This window comes from Dermacentor silvarum, chromosome 6, assembly GCF_013339745.2.
Source record: "Dermacentor silvarum isolate Dsil-2018 chromosome 6, BIME_Dsil_1.4, whole genome shotgun sequence".
NCBI classification, from domain to species: domain Eukaryota; kingdom Metazoa; phylum Arthropoda; class Arachnida; order Ixodida; family Ixodidae; genus Dermacentor; species Dermacentor silvarum.
In genome coordinates this window covers 51,257,894-51,278,144 of record NC_051159.1, presented here as the reverse complement: position 1 = coordinate 51,278,144, position 20,251 = coordinate 51,257,894, and the positions used below count along the sequence as shown (strand labels likewise).

The 20,251-nt window shown below is 47.8% G+C and overlaps 1 protein-coding gene and 1 non-coding gene across 2 annotated transcripts in view; one reads left to right on the top strand and one right to left on the bottom strand.

Annotated features, from left to right (window-relative positions):
• Nucleotides 1-20,251, top strand: part of LOC119455501 (uncharacterized) — a 109,380-nt gene that overhangs the window by 19,778 nt on the left and 69,351 nt on the right. Inside the window, exons 2-8 of the mRNA XM_049669006.1 lie at nt 12,894-12,959; nt 13,052-13,110; nt 14,867-15,121; nt 17,007-17,147; nt 17,930-18,028; nt 18,708-18,978; nt 19,513-19,656. Coding sequence (XP_049524963.1) covers nt 12,894-12,959; nt 13,052-13,110; nt 14,867-15,121; nt 17,007-17,147; nt 17,930-18,028; nt 18,708-18,978; nt 19,513-19,656 — 1,035 coding nt within the window. The remainder of the gene's footprint in view (nt 1-12,893; nt 12,960-13,051; nt 13,111-14,866; nt 15,122-17,006; nt 17,148-17,929; nt 18,029-18,707; nt 18,979-19,512; nt 19,657-20,251) is intronic.
• On the bottom strand, nt 1,434-1,505 carry Trnat-ugu (transfer RNA threonine (anticodon UGU)). Its single transcript has one exon. It is a non-coding gene; the product is annotated as a tRNA-Thr (tRNA).

The following is a 20,251-nucleotide window of genomic DNA, read 5'->3' as shown; positions in this document are numbered from 1 at the left end:
CCACAAATAATCTGTCGTTACGTTAACTCAGTTATGTTAATTATTAAGGCGACCAGTTCGAAACGTTTTATGAGCAGCGTTAGTTTCTATTTATTTCTATATGCCGCCCGTCGACTGTGGCCCCCTCTGTGTTGGTATTTAAGTGCCCTCCGCAAAAAGGGCTCCTCTCCTTCCATGGCGTCTTCTGTAAGCAGCTTCGCGGTCAGGGAGAGGGGTATCCGAAGAAATGATATCGCATGAAAAAGAGAAAATATCAAATGCAGTAAAGGCTACAAAAGATGCCCCTATACCACCCAATTGAAGTCACATTTTATCAAAAAAAAAAAAAAAAAAAAACGCGCTCACAAAAAAAAAAAAAAAAAAGAGAAAAACGTATACGTTGGCCGTATCTCCGACAATGCAAGTATAGGTTGCACACTGCTATGTAAAATGAACCAGAACGAATATTTATTAGTTTCTACGCATGCGCCGGGCCGCTGTAAGCTATTTCCTATGATAGTCGAGCGTCCCTATAACGAACGCCTTTACAACTTATTTACAGTCGCAATTTCTCGCCAACACAGGCTCAACAATCTCTGAGCATCGAGCCATTACTTTCACGGTATCCAATCAAAGCCTTAAAACTTTTGTATGCAATTAATAACTCCACCTCTGGTCTTTCTGATCGTAACTAATGACTTGTATAACGAAGGTATATTTATGTCCCTGTTCTATTGTGAGCTGTGCGGTGCACGACCTTTACAACGAAGTGACCGGTATAAAGGCGTTCGACTGTAGAGCACAGTTTTAGCCATTTGGTTATATCGTATTGGGAATACCACCTCAACGTACGCTAAATCTTTCCGTCTGGTAAAATGGAGCCGCGCGTAATTGGGTATAGGGGCTCATAGCATGGCAGTGTTACTACGTACGTTACGGCTCCACTAGTTGTTACTCCTGATTGCGCATGCGCCGGCGGTGGCATGCGATGACAAAAGGTGGTCAGCGCGTCAATCCAGTAAATACAGGAATAAACTCAGTGGCAGAGCGCTGGTGTTCTAAATCAGCGGTCGCGTGTTCAATGCCAGCTGGTTTTTATTATAATCATCTTTTTACCATGTTAAGCCGTTACAAAAGAAATAAATAAAGAATAAAAGGTCTGACGGGCTTTCGGGTAAGAAAGATGTCTTGCAAATATTACATTGGTTTTAAAATATAGGACGAAAACCAGTTATTATATAATTTTAGCAGTGTTACCATTACCAATGTCCATTGCGCATGCGCGATAAACCTATTTACCATGCTGTAATAAGCCCAGCTTTGGTCCTCTATTTTTCAAACAGTGGAATCGTTGCTGACCCACTCGTTTGAGCCAAGTTCATCCAGCAATAGAAAAATATTAATAAAAAAAAGCTAGCACGAATAATAAAAAAAACCAAAAAAAAAAAACATGCAGCCGCCAGTGAGGATCGAACTCACGACCGCTGGTTTACAAGACCAGCGCTCTGCCACTGAGCTATAGCGGCGACGCTGACGGCGCGCCTTACGAGTGATGTCATGACAAGAGCTGTTTTTTTTTTTTTTTTTTTTTTTATCATCATAATGCGTCAACAGTCGCGACACACGCGTCGTCTCTGAAAAGGCGCGCGGACGGCTCGTCGGCAGTTTGCTGCGACGAAAGCAGCAAACTGAACTTAGGTGAACAAAAAAAAAAAAAAAAAAAAAAAAAAAGGATTCGTCGGCCCTTCCAGTCTGTGAAGATGGTTACTCAGGAAACTTGCGGCCCCGGTGTTTATCACTTGGTTAATCCCCGAGGGTTCATTAAACTATTTCTCAATTATGAGGTTACACACGCGTTAGGCCCGCACTCCGCCGTTGTCACTTGCGTTCGATGTCTCGAGTTCGCTCGGCGGCGTGGTTAGCAGCAGCATGTCAAGTGAGACAGCATGCGTTCGCAAGGTTGGCAAATAGCCACAATGCATGTACGTGCCAGAAAAATAGCCGGCGGCGCATACGTGTTTTGTAGTGAAGACACAGTTCGGGAGTGCGTATACGTACCGGTGAAATTGGTTGTGGAATTCGAAGGTTTTTCTCGCCTCAAACGAAGGTTACTCGAATGAAAATTTCAAGGTCACAAGGTTGGTGCGTATAATGATCTATTTCGCATATATTTATTCGGAGGGGCCTTAATGCTTAATCTAGGTTTGAACATCGCCAAAAAGTGACTTTTTGCAAAAATTGCAAGTAGCTTACGGGAAAAGCAGTTGATTTCGTAGTCATCAATTTTCGCATAAATTATAGAAACGCGGAAAAATAGTAAAAAAACATTTCTTGCTGAAACGCTAACGATTTTTACTTAAAAAATTCCTGAACACGCACATTTTTTTTGTTTTCTTACTGAGCCAATCAAACGCTGAAAATAAATAAATGTGTTCACATATAACTAACATGAAAGAACCACGCCAGTAGAATATTCTAAAATAAGATTTGCCATTGTACAGTCAACCAAAAAAGTTTAGGGATCGCGGGATCTCAGAAAACGTCCACTTTCCGAGCATCCTCACAACGCAGCCTAGTATTCGCATTTACAGCTTCTACCAGTATATGTAAGCAACATTGTGATGTTCGGTTTTACTGGTTACTGTTGCAGGCTTCTCGGAAATTGGACGTTTTGTGAGAACCCGTGTTCCGTAAACGTTTTTAGTTGACGGTACCTAGTTCCAAACATGATTAAGAAAATTACCTCTAACCAACTTTGGCGAAAACATTTTCTACGAGAAAAATACTTTGGTGATTCCCGATTCACTAATCACCAACAAGATAATTTTTTCCGACAAAATCAGTGATGGTTATTTTTCGGGTCTGGGGCGTTTCGCGTGGAATGAACCACTGTGCAAATGAACTACTGCGTGGATTGCAAGCCCCTGTTCATGAGGTGAGAACTGTGTTGCTACAGTTGCTAGAGACGTACGAGTCAGATGTTGACCACATGCAAGTCGCGGTCGGTAACATGGAAAAACAATACTCGGATATTGTCGCTATAACATTCCGGACGTACAACACAGGTACCTGTTCTCCAATCTCGTGTGGGATAACACAGCTAGATCTTGCCGCACATCCGGATCAGACCAAACATGGCTCAATGCTGGCGGAATATGGCACCAGCATTGGCCCGACGTTGGCGCCTGGAAAATGTGCTGCCAAGTTCTGTGCTGGCTGATTGCTAAAGCCAACATTGGGCGAACAGTGCGCCACTGTAGCAGCCAAGGTGTTGCTTTCATAGGGCCAGTGCTGGGTCATATTGTTGTCATTAGAGAGTTTTAGAATTGGGGCCCCAAGCGCCTTGGGGCCCCAAGAAGATAGCGGGCCACAATTGAGCATGCGCAAAACGCAAGACAGCCTTACGTCTTTGCGTAAGGACCAACCAAAGACGCTAAACTCGAGAAATAGTGCGGGTTCCCAAGTCGCCTTGGGTGGCTCGGGCGAGCGACGAGCAGTCACGTGATAGCCAAGAGAGACATAAGAGCCGCAGCCATCCAGAGATCGATTGCTCAATCAATTTGGGTGCTGAGAAAACTTGCCGTGTTCTGGGTGATTTTCGGCGTTCTTAGAGGCAAGAGACGCAGGGCGACGCAAGAAGACGCTAGCCGCGCTCGGCCGTCATAGTCTTTTGACCCTCGCCCCCTCTCTTTGGCTTAAAAGTGGTAGAAAGAAGTCCCACAAATAACAACATAGTCAGTATTTTTATTGCAAACATTTCCAAGCCTTTTTTTTTAAATTAAAGATGCATTCCTTTAGGCTTTCCCTTGCAAAAGAGTCTTCTTGTTTGTTTGTTTTTTGCTTTCAAGCGCCTTCCATTTCCACCACTGCGGCGTCCCGAGCACGCAACCCGACGCTTCTCTTGTCCCAATTCTAAAACTCTGATGCTCCTTCGATTCCAAGAGCCACCAACGCAACGCGGCTTGGAGCCCCTAGGTCTTGGGAATTTTAAAACCCTCTATTATCAATGGCAGCACTGCGCCAATGCCCGCTTCATGACGTATACTGTAAATTCACTGGTTAGAGAAAGAGAGAGACAAAAAACATTTACTGTTCATGAGGTGGGGCGACTTCCTCGTAGGGTGAGCCCTTACTTCAGGGTCCCATTGGCACGCGCCACCCCGCGTGCCCGCTGGATCAGCAGTCGCTGCTCTTGCGGGTCTGAGCTTGATAGGGTCTGAAGGCGAGCTCGTTGGTATGCATTCACGATGCAAAAACCGCGCTAAAGACACAGACAGAAGGAAGAACACTAGCTGCCAACGGTTGCTTTATAAATTGTCTGAGATGGTCAGCGCAGTCTCCCAGGAGAAAGGTGAAGGTGAAGGTTAGTACGCAACCATTTATGACCCCGAACCTATCGCCAGCAGCATGTCTGATAGCAATTTCTCCCAATATTATCACATCAATAACTAGCTAAATGGCGTGATAGAAATATATTCGTGCAGCAAGCACAACTACTGTATATACATGCAAATGAAAAATGATAAGAATACTGAACGACATTTTACAATACTGAACAAGTTCATTTACAAATAAATAAGTGCCTAACAAGCATCTTCCGTTGAGCTAAATGAGTGACGATTTGTTAACCAGAGCTCCGAGAATAGGAATTACGTAAATTGCCGAGGATGACAGGCTGGCCAGGGCCCTGATCACGGTGGGCTAGAGCCCTGGAGGCAGACATGGAGCAGGGAGCTGACAGTGGTCTGGTCAGAGCCCCTAGGGCATGGTGTAAGTATGCCCTAGGGCAAGGATCATCCGGCTGTTTACTGAAAAGGCTGGTGTGAAGCGTCTCTTCCTGCCACCAAGACGGCCAAAAGACCGACAGCCATTCTTATGTGAAGTCTTGAGCTCCATTATTCCACACCTCTTTATTCGCAGATGACATCTGCATGTAAAAATACGACGGCCAGAATGTAGTCGAACTTTCGCTGCAGTAGAGCATCTGCACAAGACTTCAATAGTGCAAACGGAGGACCTAAGTAAGTCTTACCTAGCTGTGGCTACTGCGCATAACTTTACGAATGCCCTTTTCCCCTTCCTGCCATGGAGGCTACATAACGAGGCTTGAGCTGTAGAGGCTGTGTTCCGTGCTGTGCTGGTTTTGTCGTCTCGCGTGCGAGCACCCCGATCTTGAAACTACTCTGGGATTCTACTGTGCAAATCTGTCGACTTACGAATACTAAGCTTCACACTCACCTGAAAGCAATGTTACTCGGCTGCTGAAGTACTTGTGAGACTTTGACAATAAATTAGGCCATTCGTCGCCAAGAATATAGTTTTGCTCTTTTATTGCGATAGCAATTATATGGATGCTCCAAGCGGATTTCTGCCGTCGGCGTCGTCGTCGCCGTCAGGTTCCGTATAGAGTCCAACGACGATAAAATCGTCGCCGCGCGCCGTATGCTGAATGTGCGAGTGAAAGCGCGAGAGGGACGCGCGCTTTCACGGAGAGCGAACGCACGGCGGAGGTCAAACGTCGCTTCTTCCGTCGCGCGAAAGGCCGATGGGAAGGACGGGAGGGAGGGGAGGCGACGTTTAGCTGCGGAACCAAATGCGTATTTATATAAAAAATGCCACAGTTTCACCCGAAAGGCGAAGCATCAGTTCCGATAGCAAATTAGCAGAGAGCTATACGGAGTAAGGATAGTAGTTTTATCAGCTGTATAAACTAGGACATGCAGTAGCACCAGCAACACGCAGAACTGTTGTCGACGCCGTCGGCATTTTGCCCGCGTTGGCACCGAACGCGCGCGGCGTTGGTGACTGTTGCCAGTGCCTCTGGGGGCGGCTCGGAGGTATTCGACGAGATCAGAACGGGACACTCGTCGAGCAGCGTCGGAAGTCTTCACCACCTTCTCGCCTCGCAACGTTTTTATATAAATACGGATTTGGTGCCGCAGCTAAACGTCGCCTCCCCTCCCTCCCTCCCGTCGCCCCACGGCCTTTCGAGCGACGGAAGAAGTCGCATTTGCTCTCCGCCGTGCGTTCGCTCCCCGTGAAAGCGCGCGTCCTTCGCGCACATACAGCATACGGCGCGCAGCGACGATTTCATCGCCGTTGAACTTTATACGGAACCTCACGGCGACAACGACGGCAGAAATACGCTTGGAATGTCCATATAATTGCTGTCGCAATAAAACGTTGCGAGGCGAGAAGGCAGTAAATACTTCCGACGTTGCTCGACGAGCGTCCCGTTCTGATCTCGTCGAAAGCCTCCGAGGTAGAGCCAGAGGCACCGGCAACAGTCACCAACGCCGTGCGCGTTCGGTGCGAACGCGGGCAAAACGCCGACGGCGTCGACAACAGTTCTGTGCGTTGCTGGTGCTGCTACATCTACAAGTTTATGCAGCTGATAAAACTACTATCCTTACTCCGTGTAGCTCTCTACTAATTTGCTATCGCAATTGATGCTTCGCCTTTCGGGTGAAACCGCGAAATTTTTATGAAGGAAATGTCTTCATTGGCGAGTTAATTACCCCCGCTTTTCCGTATCGGGTATGTCTGTCTCTTGCCTCTTTTGTGGGCCGATCGCGAAAATAGTGAAATTTGATAACGTGCGGTAATCCCGAAGATACATATGGTGCCGGTGGTACCGGTGATCCCGGTTATCGGTACCTATATGGTACCGCAGTGATAAGGGGAGCGTTCTCGCCTTCTTCCCTCGCGACAGCTAGCGTTTTGAGACGCTGTCTTTGAGACGCTGCGCCTGTAGGTCTCCAACCGACGGCACGGAGTTAAGGAGAAAGATGCCTGCAGACTAACTAATCCAAGCTTTTTTTTCTGAGCCGAGTGGCGTATGTCTGCTCTTACTTACATCTCAGGAAGAGGGACTTGGAACGGATTAACGGTCTAATCCGGGTCTAATCCGAACTTTATTTCAAACAGGCTCTTTATTCAAACAGGGGCTACCAAAATGGACATGTACGAAGGCACTCTTGAGTCTAGGGATGCATAACAACGTTGAGGAAATCATAGATGCCCACAAATGGGCTCAAACAGTTCGATTATCCGGCACACACGCGGGGCAGCGGATCCTGGACACCTTGGGGTATCGCCCTGCCTTAGACATCCCGCAACGACACCGGATACCTAGCACTATCCGGACCAAGATCATTATCCCCCCGCTTCCCAAAAATATGAGTACTGAAAACAATGGTAGACGCAAAGCTAGGGCGGCGGCACTCTGGCAATGCTACAAAAACCAACCCGCCATATACGTGGATGCTGCTCGAACCAGTGATGGTCGACACACCATAGCCTGTCACTACTGGCGACGGACACACCATCAGCTGTGCGACGGTAAACACATCCTCCATTGTAGAGGCGGAAGAGGCCGCCATCGCCATGGGCACTTTCATCCCGGGCACCAAGATTATTATATCCGACTCGAAAACAGCGATTCGTAACTACTACCTCGGGTTTCATTTCCCCTCGAGCGTTCAGAATCAGTCAACAAAGAACTCAACGAGTTAAAGTTGGTGTGGGTACCCGCTCATGCGGGCAACCCCGGTAATGAGGCCGGCAGGCCGCCACCTAGCCGCTCGAGCAGCAAGTAACCGGGAGGTGGGCCTGCCCGACCGGGTTGACCGACATGAGGGTATCCACACCTTTAACGAAATGACAATTTATTACCGCGAATCGAGGCGAATATATCCATCCCTGCACGAGACATTGACAAGAATACAGGCCACTAACCTCAGGAGAGTACAGACTAGGTCTGTACTTAGTCCAAAAAGACTAGCTGCAATGACCGGTGATGAATATCCACCAAACTGCAAACATTGTAACTGCCCCCTGGAGGACCAAGATCACATCTTGTGGGGATGCCAAAAGAACCCTCCCCCGAGAGAACTCTTTAGGCGAGCTCCTTCACACGAAGAGTGGGAGATGAAGACGAAAACTTACAACCCGGAAGACCAGATACGGTTGGCGGAATGGGCTGATAGCGTCGCGGCGAAGCAGACGCCACGCTAGCCCATTCCGTTGGGAAAGAAAACTCCACTCAACCTCGATAATAAAAGTTTATTCTCTGTCTCTCTCTCTGTAGTCGAAGACGCAGACGCTGTCGTTTGCGACCCGGTGAGCCTCTCAGAGAAAGGGAAGTGCCTCAGGAGGCATTTGGTAAAACATACGGTTCATACACGTCATTTTCACCCGCAACGCTCTCAGGAAGGCATTGTCTTTCATAGACGTCATCGAGAGGTTGAATCGCCTTCCAACGCTTTCGTTATTCTCCTCTCTCCCAAAACAGATAAGTGCGCCATCAACCTTTATAAAAGCGTTTCGTTTTATTACATTTGATGCATTACTGCTGTCGACTGCTCTTCATTGAATGGAGACAACTCCAAACCAATACTCTTCCAAACCCGGTCCGAATGCACCACATCATCCCAGACGAATTCAAACCCGATTGCTCGAAATGTGGTCAGAGAGCCACAATGGAACACATCTTTTGGAACTGCCCCGCAGACCCCCCACCCGAAGAACTCCAGAAGCTTGTAGGCTCGCAAAAGTGGGAGACCCTGCTGGCCAGCTCTGATCCGGAAGCACAAGTCCGGGTCACAGCGCGAGCCCAAGAGGTCGCCTTCAGCACAGACTGAGGGCCATCTGGTGGGGTCGCAGAACCCATCACTCCCAGTACCGAGAATAAAGTTTTATGACTGACTGAAGCTAAGGCTTCTCTGCTTCCTTCTCTGGCTCTGCTTGTACTGGCTGCTAACTACTGCTGTAATGCCGAGTAAACGGCTCGCTATTTCCACAAAACGTGAAAGTACCGCTGTGACACAAGAAGCATAGAAGCCCCAAATGTATTTATATATGTACCGTACATCTCTCTGCATATAAAATGATCGCTATATTTTATATGCACAGAGATGTACGGTACATATATAAATGCAAGCAAGCGAGCCGAAGAATATAAAAATTTAATCAAACTTCGAATGAAAGACGCAATCTTACCCCGCAGGAATACCATAATAATCCTCGGTTTTTTTCTAAAGGACAATGGTAAAGCATCAACATGGGTGCAGAAGCTGCCGGTACAACTGGAACAGATCATTGCAATGATACGTAGAATAACTAGACAAAGGAGAGGAATGAAAGAACATGAACTTCGTAAGGTTATAGAAGCCTTGATCTTTTCTAGGATAATGTACTATCTACCATACGCTAAGATAACCAGCACTCAGCGCAAAAAGATAGACATTATAATTAGAAAGTGTGCTAGACTTGCCCTGGGAGTTCCTAAGTTTGCACCTAACCATAAAATTGAAGCAACCGGCCTCTTTAACTCACTAGAATGACAGAATAGACATGCACAATCAAGCACAAATACAGAGACTTAAATCATCTAATCAAGGTCGACGAATACTGAATAGATTGGGATACGAAACCGCTAACTTACCCCCAATTCCCCCGAAACTACCACCATGGGATGATCTGCCAAGGATAACCGTAGATCCCATTCCAAGAATATGCACCCGGAAAAGAATCGAAATAGGCGCTCAAAAAGATCAAGTGTAATGCAGAGGACAGAAGATAAAAGCACGTACTACACAGATGCCAGTCATAATGCCGAAATCAGCAAAGCAGCGGTCGTGGGCCATGACTCGACGCTTGTGAAAAATTACTTAGGAGTCCCAACGCCTCACGACGCAGAATTGCTGGCAGTAATGCTCGCCATAACGGAAATGACACACACATCTGACTCGATCACAATCCGAACAGACAGTCAAAGCGCTTGCAGAGACATTCAAAATGATGACCTTCCTTACCACATACGCGCAAAGCTCCACATGTACATGCATGCTCACTCCCTTCTACGCATACACATACAATGGGTTCCAGGCCATCAAGGATTGCGAGGAAATGTAAGAGGACACCAGCTCACCCGCGCAGAAAATCCGGGACCTCCTATCCTTTGGCCTGTTGAAGATACTTACAACTCCAGAGAGGAGCAGAAGATGCAGCGGAAAGAAAGGATACATATCTTGAAGTCTCGCAGGGAAGCATCAACAATTCTCAACACACCATCCTACACGCATTTGAGAGAGGACGCCTCAATCATACGAAAAGCACAAACACACACATTACTCACACCACACTACACGCATTATATTAACAGGGACCCAGGCTCCCCCACTTGTAAACAGTGCGGGGCCTATCCATCAAATAAACACATCTCGTGGGAGTGCCCTGCAAACGCCATCTTCAAAAAGACAATACTTTCCAAATTACCACACAACCAGCGTCCTGGCAGCTGGGAGGAGTGGACCACTCCCTCACGAAGGTTTGAAAAACTATGGTGGCCGCTTCTGGTGCAGCACGTCAAGAACGTTCTGGGCCAGGAGGCATGAGCCTACCAGGAGGCCCGGACTTGGGCTTTAGTTCCTTCGGGGCTAATAAATGTTATTTCTCTCTCTCTCTGTGCATATAGAACTCACATCAGCGTTATTCCCTGGACAAGTATCATATATCGCCTGCGTTCTTGCGACGCCGACAGTTACCAGCTACAATCGACGAGGATGCGCTCGGGTCAACCACTGATCTCTACTATAGTAGATGTCACTGGTGTCATCCGCTACTGCTGCTGCTACCTCGCTAACTCAATCGAGCTTCGCGTCGTTTAAATTCCAGCATTGCGTTGGGCCCACGTGGTTTGTAGGCCTGCAAGAGAAGAAGAATATCAAGTGTTCGTTCTACGAGCTCACGCGTGTCGCGAGGGCCTGCACCGAGAAGAAGACGTGAGCTCCCGTTCGAGCTGCGGGGTTCGATCGAAGCTATGCACTATGTAAGTTTCCTGGCCATGTTCGCCTTCTCGCTACCACTGACACAAACGTTAGCCTTCATACCGCAGTCGGTTGTTAGTGGCCCACAGCATCCTGCTTAGAGCCAGCATTCCATTGTATCTTTTATGGCCGACTAAGGGCCCATTCACACTTGCGAGTCGCAGAGGTCGCGCGACCAAGTTAGTCGCAAAGCGACCAGTCGCAAGTAGTCGCAAATGATCGCTTTTCTCGAAATGCGACCGTTTTGGGCCAGTCGCTCACTGCTCGATTTTTCAGTCGCGCGACCGCAGTCGCAGAACAGTTGAACCAATCAGATGCGAAGGAACAGGACGTCCATATACGCTGATGCTTATTTTACGCGGCGATGACATTTCAAGCAGACGTGAACGGCATATCGTGAGACATTTTGGTTTAGCGACTTGTCGGTAGCATTTGTCAGTGTGAACATCGTTCGTCTTGAGTCGCTTTCTGGTCGCCAGTCGCAATCGGTCGCGCGACCTCGCCTAGTCGCAAGTGTGAATGGGCCCTAAAGGCCCAACCGCATGCACGCGATATTCAAGCGACAGCGACAAGCGACGCGACAGGCACACCCTGTCGCGCTGTCGTGTCGCGGCGTGGAGCAACCGCATGAACGCGACATCGCGAAAAAGAGTAGCGACGGATTTACATTGTTGTGCGAATAAGTGTTATCGTGCGCGCGTAAAGAAATCTCAATTTTATCAAAAGGTCAATGTTTTATCTAGACCTAGCTAAAATATGTTATCATCCCCAGTGAAAATCCGTCCCATGCATCCCCAGTGGAACTCCGTCCCATGCCGCCAGCGTAAGGTGCCGTGGCACCATCTGTTGGGCAAAACCTAAAACACTTTCTCGGCTCTCGGTGGCGTCTCAGGCCTAACACCGTCAAAACAAAACAACCGATCTCAATAATAACGACAAGAGAGCGCCGATACTTAGTCTACAGCTAGCGATGAGGTGAAGCGATGACTGATTGTACTATTTATTTTTTGCTGTCACAGCAGAGAGCAAGTTGCAAGAGCGAATTCAGATCGAAGCGGGCAGATTGATTGCTGCCATGTTGTTGTGCAATCGCTGTCCCCAGCGGATGTCGTCGCGCTGACTTCCGGGCGACAAGCGATATTTTCTGGCTGGCCAGAAACCGGCGACACGACCAGCGACAGCGACGGATAGCCCTCCGCGACGGCAAAACCTGTCGCTCGTCGCCGTCGCTTGTCGCTGTCGCTCGAAAATCGCGTGCATGCGGTTGGGCCTTTATGTCGCCAATCGCCAGTGCGTTTCCTGACGCAAGGCAAACGTATCTGTATATTGAGACTCTGATGAGAGACATATTATTTCCATCATGTGAGCAGATAACTTTCCAGCTGCCGGAAATAAGTAGGCCAAGCAAAACATTGGCTGGACCTTGTCTTATACCACTACGCGTGTCATTTCGCTCTAGGCTAAGTAACCATCCGCTTTCGTGGTGTCAAGCAAAAATTCCAAAGGGAAGAACCATCACTGGTTACCGCACATGCTTCAATCGGCTGTCAAGTTCATCGCGTCCATTTTTCTGTGTGTAAATTAGCGACGGCGTATTAAGTCACTTGCCTTTTCGAGTACGTGTGGTAGATACGAAATAAGGTCCTTCGATGGCGCCTCAAGATATTTGGCCGACACTCCCCCCCCCCCCCCCCCCCCCCTTTCTCCTTTCGCAAATACAAATGGCTCTTTCCTGCAAAATCAGTATCTCAGTGTTTCAGTTTCTGGAAGATTGGTTGTTCATGTTAATTTTCTGGCGCGATCCTAACGATTTGTCTCTCGAGGACTTTCAGGTGCTTTTGTTGCGCCGACACTCTATATTATGGCAGCTCTTAGCTCCCGGCAAGTTTCTGCCCGGTCCGGTGGCTATTCTAATACGGCGTTGGCCAAGCGAATGACAAAATTTATTCGTAAATAATCATCCCAATTACTTTTTCATCAAGTTCACGAATAATTAGGCACGAAGTTTTGAGCAACCTAAGCTCACATAACCTTAATAGAAAAACTATTTGAGCATGTCTTATGTGTCCATAAATTTACCCACAGGGATGAACTCTTGGACCAAGTTTCGGAGCCAATCATCGAATATCACTCGAAAGATTCCGGAGAAGAGTGAGTCGGCGTTTTCATTAGGAGGACCTGGGCTTCACTCACGTTGTCTGTTACACATGCTTGTTAATTGTCCTTCCGTATTTATCTTGCAGTGAGGAACACAACTACAGAACGGACTACCTGAAGTTCACAGTATTTCTTATGATTGCGTGTAAGTGGAAACGATTGATGTAATCATTATTCCATCACTTCGCCGGATAGCTTAGTCAGCCCGCCACCTTGTGATTCGTGTCGGGAGTGAGCTTGAGGCGAATAAAACCTCTTAGTCTGCGATATCCCTAGAACATATGATGTACTGTAGCCGAGTGTAGCTCATGTAGTACGGCCACCATACTCACGCCGCCCGGCAACTAACGAGGTCGCGGGATGAAATCCCGGCCCCGGCGGCCGCATTTCGATGGGGGCGAAATGCGAAAACATCCGTGTACTTAGATTTATGGCGAATTCCATTGGGAGAACAGGAGCAGGGCGCCGCGCAGTGCGGAGTCGGGCGCTGCGCAGTGAGAGCAGGGACACTCGACCGGTCACTGGAATACGGCGTGCATTCGGAGAGCAGGTGGGAAGGGGACGTGTGAGGAGAAATGTACCATGTGACTAAAGCAATCGATGTCCTACTATTCTCTGTAGGAGAGCGGCAAAACACGCGTGATCGTCTTGTAATCTGTCGGGCGTTACGCTGTCTCCGTTTGCGGCCACGTACTACATACTTTTGTGCAGCGCCCACGTACGCATCCCACAATGTTTCGGCCTGCGAAGATCATCTGAAACTGCAACTTGAATCTGAAGTTGAGCACCAGCAGCTTTCGCTGCTGTCACCGTCGAGCGTCTCAAGCACTTCAGCAAGGCGAAGACGCTTTGCTGCCGCTGTCCCCCGCGCATCCAACGAGAAGCAAGGCGGACTAGAAATGCCAACATCTGTCGCTAAATCGCTGCGAAGCTCGCTCGTATCACCGACGTCAAAAACTGCGGTGCCAAAACACCAACTACGCTTGGCTGCCGCCATTGCCGCCGCGCGCGCCGGCTGAAGCAAAATAAAAAGAAATGAGGCTATGACGGTTTAAGTCACGTGAATTCCTCCGTACTCCGCTTTTCAGGCGAGAGCAGTCCGGACTGCTCCCGGCTGCTCTTGGCGCAGCGAAACTGCTCTTGTTCTACCACTGGATGACGGCTCTCCCACTCCTGTTCGACCACTGAAACACGCCGCCTCTGGAACGAGCACTTTCAGCGTGCTTTAGAGTGCTCCTGTTCTCCCAATGGCCCTTAGGCGCACGTTAAAGAACCCCATATGGTCCAAAATATTAAATATTATAGGCTTACGTGACGTGGTATAGTAAGCTAGGGGTATTCCGAGTAATGTGAGCAGCTATAGCTGAGTACATGGGGGAGTGAACTCGTGGAGGAGGGCGGGGTCTTTATAGGTGCGGCATTGTAGCTGGCGCCAAATCGCGGCCTTGGGAGAATCTATATCTTTCACCTCGTTGATGAGCGAGGATTTTTTAGTATTAATTGATTAGGCACGGGAAAAAATTTGGGAAAGCTGGGCAGATCTGTTCTGTGAGATACGCGGTGTGTGTAGGGCTGGTCTGAAGCGGCCTCTCCGCGGGGGGGGGGTCACGACAGAGCATCAGTGAAATCTTTCGTTTTGAGCGGGGTCATTATAATGGTACGTCCAGTCCCTGTCGCACTTAATCCGCGCACGCGTTGAACGTTTCTTCGTTTTCTCCTGTGGAGGGCGCTAGGTATTTCTGGTAGGGGGTGCCTTGCATGGTGCTGTAGCTTAATACGCCTTTCTTCCGAAAAAAACCCACTGTTAAACCGCCATACTATAGATGTGTCTTCAAATTTCGGGTCGGCTCTGACGGTGGCTTGTATACCACGGCATCGCGTGGACGACGTTCCTCGCGCAGGTTTTTTTAAGGCGTTCCAGAAGCAGCTGCGCGTGCCCTACATGAGCTGGCTGTTCCTGCTGGCAACGCTCGCGCTGTGCCTGATGTCGCTGACGGGCCCGCTGCGACGAAGCAGCGGCCTGGTGGCTAAAATCGGCATCCAGGCCATCCGCGCTTTCCTGCCGGCCTTCGTGGTGCACACGACGCAGGGCATCAACAACTACATCTTCCGTCGGTGCCACGTCGAGATCATGGTCTTCTCCATCGGAACATTCAGTACGTCTTGCACTAAGATCATGGTTGCGATTGTGCTGGCGCCTTTAGCGAAGACGTTGCGATAGAGACAGGGCCACCTTCTTAACTGTATTAGGCATTGTCAGGCGGCTCCAGCTGTGCCCTTATGGGCGGCCGCCACGCCCATAAGGGCAGAGCTGGGGCCGCCTGACAATGCCTAATACAGTTAAGAAGGTGGCCCTACGCCCATATGGGCAGAGCTGGAACCGTTTTCTTGTACAGGGTCGACCTCATCTAAGGTGAACACCTCATTATAGTATTCAAGACATCATAGAAGCTGATGTTCCGCACATAATTCGAAAAATCATTAATGTGTTTATCGACACCGTGATTACGCATCGTATAACGAACATTCAACTCGTGAAGTAGAATAAACGCTATAGTTTTACCGGCTTGAATACTAATGAGGTGTTGACCTTAGATGTGGTCGACCCTGTACATGGGCTTATAAGCTTCCACGCAGTTATCTTAGGAATAAAGGTGCGCAGATGACGAAACCATGCATGTCAAATAACGCTGGGCAGTTATCTTAGGAATCAAGGCGAGTACACTGTAAAATAATTTGGACTCTTAAAAGTGAATAAGCGTGTAAATTATTTTACTGTGTGGATGGCGGAATAATGTCAAGCAACACTGGTTTCACACACGTCACCGCTCTATACCGCTTTTAACCATGTCTGTTTCCGTGAGGCGTAAGCGATAAAGGGTGCAACACCTAAACATGTGTGACGCGCCATATTCTGAACACAGGAATTTAGGTTTATTTCTGGCCGGCACCTGTTCATTTCTTTTATTATTTGTGGCATCAAACTTTGACGGTATGTGGTGGCTTTCACTCTTACCTTCACAATTATAGATCGCGCACTCATTTTTATCGTTGAAATATATAGAAAAGCTTTTCCCCATAACTGTTGTCTTCTGTGCCATTATGTGCAGATATGTTTGTGTTGCGAGGTCGCGTTCCTTTATGCTCGTAACGGCGACAATACCTTTGTTTCTAAAATCACGTACAGGCAACATGAAAACTTCTTATCTTGCCTAACTAACCAACCTAACTGAGTGGTAATGATTCGCATTTCGCAGCAAAATGACAAAATGCCGATATGTACAAGAGGTGACGTAACGTGCACATTAACTTGCGCATTTAGCTTCCTTGTGAAGTGCAAGATGCAATCGTCACGCAGAAGATCATAGATTATACGCTGAAGACATTGTAGTATTCCAGAGGTGAGCAATCACATTGCAGGAGCAGTATGACTAATTATTAAAAGGAGTAATTACTAAAATCAGACCAAAATGTTTCCTTTATAGAGAAATCCAGTTAAAAATTGAAGGTGGTGACCATTATTTAACGCCCCTATTCCGAACCAAAATATATAGGTCAGTTTTGACATTGCATAAGCCTAGCTGTGACACCAAAATACGAATACGGAACGTCGTTCTGCGGTAAAGACAATAAACCTTCTCCACAGCGTCAAGAAATGTCAATTGTGGTGGCGATGATAATAAAGGGCAACGAAGGTCCCGATTGCTAACAGTGCATCTTGTGCAATGGCGCGCTTATCTCTCGTGAATACACGTCAAATTGCAAACATACAAAAAAATACATATCCATCAATAATACATTGAGGAAAACGGTAGGTTAGGTTAGGTTAGGTTAGGTTAGGTTAGGATAGGTGAAAGAACCCATGGCAAAGAACCCCAGGACGCCCAAATTATTCCGGAGTCCCCATCTATACGGCGTGCCTCATAATCAGGTCGTGGTTTGGGCACGTAAAACCCCGTAATTTGGAAACTCGGCACAGATCGCGCGTGCGCATTCTGGCGAAGGAGTGTCGCATTCTGAACTTTTGTTCTGGTTGCACAGCTATGACCGTCGTGATGGCGTCGGTGTACGCGCTCCACAAGGTGTCCGACGGTTCGTGGAGCGTCAGGGAGTGCGTCTTGTTCGGCCTCTTCATGTGCTCGGTCGAGCGAGCGCCCTTGAGCAGCGTCATCTTTGTCGAAGGTGGGTGTCGCGACGGTCGAAAACGTGATATTGCCCGTCATTGCGCGAGTCCGCAGTTTTCGCCACGAGGTGCATTTGCGCGTGAGACGGGTTATCATTGATCACCACTGAAAAGAAAACGGGAGTGCTAATCTCGCAGTTCGGTACTTGACGCTATATACCAGGAAAATAGCTTCCGCGTAGGCACCTTGGCATCATCAGGTTAGTGAAAAAAAACTCGAACTTTGATCGTATCTCCTCATTTTAATATTGCGCGTGCCACCATTAGTTTTATGCAAACTAACAGGCAAACTTAGCTTTACAGTAACAGAAAAAGCATCATTGGCATTTAGATGGAGTGATAGCGGAGTGCGGCAGAAACTTGAGGCGTGCTGATTATGTCCGAACTGTCATGGCGCTTATAACATCCTTCGGGATTATAAAAAAGAAGTCATATACGTGAGGAATAGCTAGAAAAAAAATATCAAATCAAGATCAACGAGCAACTGCCACGACATTGTTTTTTTCTTAGACCTCGATGATATACCTCGTATGTAAGTGTATATTCTTTCCTTACTTACATTCCTTTAAAAAGTCGATCCAAATCGAGAAGCTGCGTTTTACCATACCCCCACTCAGGTGCAGGTTATATAAAAGCAAACGTGATCACTGAGTCGCAAAGTTCCATTCATGGGAAGTAATTTCCGCACAACATTGCATTGTTTATACTACTTCATATATAGCAAGCAGGTGCAAGCGCAATGAAAACCTGTTCATCGCAAGATTCTTTTTTTTTTTTCCAGGTCGCTACCCTGTAATCGCCACAATGATTCAGTCAGAGGCCCTGTTCAATACAGGCATGGCATGGTGCGTCTTCAGCTTTCTTGGAGGAAACGCAAACCGTAAGTCAACTTTTCGTAATCGCTTTGCTCGAGAATGACCAACGCTGGGCCAACAATGGATTTACCTCAGCCGGCAGCCAAGGTTTTTTTCTTAAGTGGACTTGTCTTAAGCAGGCAGACAAGTGCCCTTGCTGGAACGTTGGCTGCCGCATTCGCTTACTGTGGATCAGCTCAAATCTCTTAACTGTGACCTATAGACGTGTTTTTTTTTTCAACGCGCAGAAATCGCGAACACAACTTAAGCGGAATGACAACCACCAGTGCGACTCCTTTGCGTCGTGTGAATTTTAGTTGATCACGTTTAACCTGAACGAGTTGAACGTGCGTATGCGCTGTTGCAGGCCGCTATTGCAAAAACGCCCGTGCACTGGGTGTACGTTAAAGAATCCCAGGTGGTCAATTCTATTTCGGGGTGTTCCTCGTAATCAGATGGTGGTTTTGGCAAGTAAAACCCGATTCATTTTTTTTGACGTGTATGCATATTGTCGGTAATCTCCAAGCTCGCATCGTTTTTGCGCTTGTACCATGTCCACTTTGTGCCCCGTTCAAACATTTCGTGATGTTTTTTTTTTTGTTTTGTTTTTCAACGTTGTTAACAAAACCAACTCGTCCAGCTTCGGTTCTCGTGTTCCCGCCGTGTTCAAGCCACGGCTGCGCACACCGTCTTCGATCCTTGCAGAGTACTACGATGTGCTGCTCTTCCCGATTCAAAACCAGCTGGTGGCCGTGGTCGTGGGCTGCGCTCTCGGTGCCGCCACGATGGGCATGCTGAAAATGATCACCTACGGCAACGACTCGGTCGTCGTGGCGGTGATAAGCGGCACCTACTTCACTTTCTTCCTGCTCGAGTCGGTCAACAGCTCCGGCGTCACCGGCGTCATTGTCTACACCATAGTGGTCTCGTCGGATCGACTCATCTCCTGTTCAGAGCTTGAGGGCACGCTCGGCTCGTGAGTGTCCGTAACACGTTTCCTCGATTATTAACAAAAAGAAAAAGTCGCAGTTTCGCCCAAAGGCGAAGCATTGACTGCGATTGCAAATTATTAGACAGGTATACGAAGTAAGGTTGGTAGTTTTATCAGCTGCATACGAAGTAAGGTTCAGTAAGGTTCAGTAAGGTACAGCGCTTGTGTGTACGTGTCTCCCTTCTTGTGGTCATCTGTTTGCGCTGTTGCCTAAAGTTTCAAGTTGTAAGGTTATTAGTTTTATCAGCTGTATAGACTGCTGTAAACATTCGCTTATTAGAGCTAAATTAACAAGCGTGCAGGCAAACACCCGAACACATCTCGATCGACGACCGCGCACACTCGCTGTCGGAACGCTGGCGTGAAGAAGAGTGGTAGCAGCGGCGAGCGAATTGTGCTGCCCTTCACTCCAGTTTGTAGCGAGGATTCGCTGTCAGCTTTCGCCTTAATGTTCTCAGGGCTGAAACATATCAGTGCGATGCCCCGCAGTGCATAGTTACCCCCGTCGCCATTGTGCAGGTACTGGTCGGTGCTATTGGACTGGACTGGAACGCTGACCACTTTCATCTGCGCCTCGTTCACGGCCTACATGCTTGTCTACTACTTCCGCACCTACGACTGGCAGGACATATTACTCAGCTACGTCGCCAAGATGAGCATGCGGTCAGTGCACGCTTCAGCGACCAAAGTTATTTTTCCACATGCCATATATTGCAGTCATGTACACGTTGGCAGCAACAGAATGTAGAAGTGTGGTACATGGAATGTTGGAAAAGCACTATCATTCGCAAGGGGGTCTTGAGGGTGGCAATTTCACTTCTCTCTATTACTATAGTTGGTGACAACATAAATGTGCAGCGGCACCACCACTGTCCAATCCAAAGATAGTATACGTGAAGATGCGCCAGCCAATCACACGAATCACTGATAAGTTGCACTGAGTTCTTAGGCTGTTACAGAATATGTTTCCCGTTACAGACCTATATATATCTTGCCAGTATTTTCGAAAGGTTTGCAAAAATAATTCATGTTCGTATGACCTATTTTCTTAATCAGCATAACAGAATAACACCCTCGCAGTTTGGTTTTCAGAAAGGTCTTTCGACAGAACATGCTCTTCTGACACAAAAGGAAATAATACTGGATGCCTTTGAATGCGAGCTGTGTGCATTGGGTATCTTCGTTAATTACTCCAAAGCATTCGACCTTATTAACCATTTCACTTTAATCGAAAAGGTCAGCCACCATGGTTAGCTGT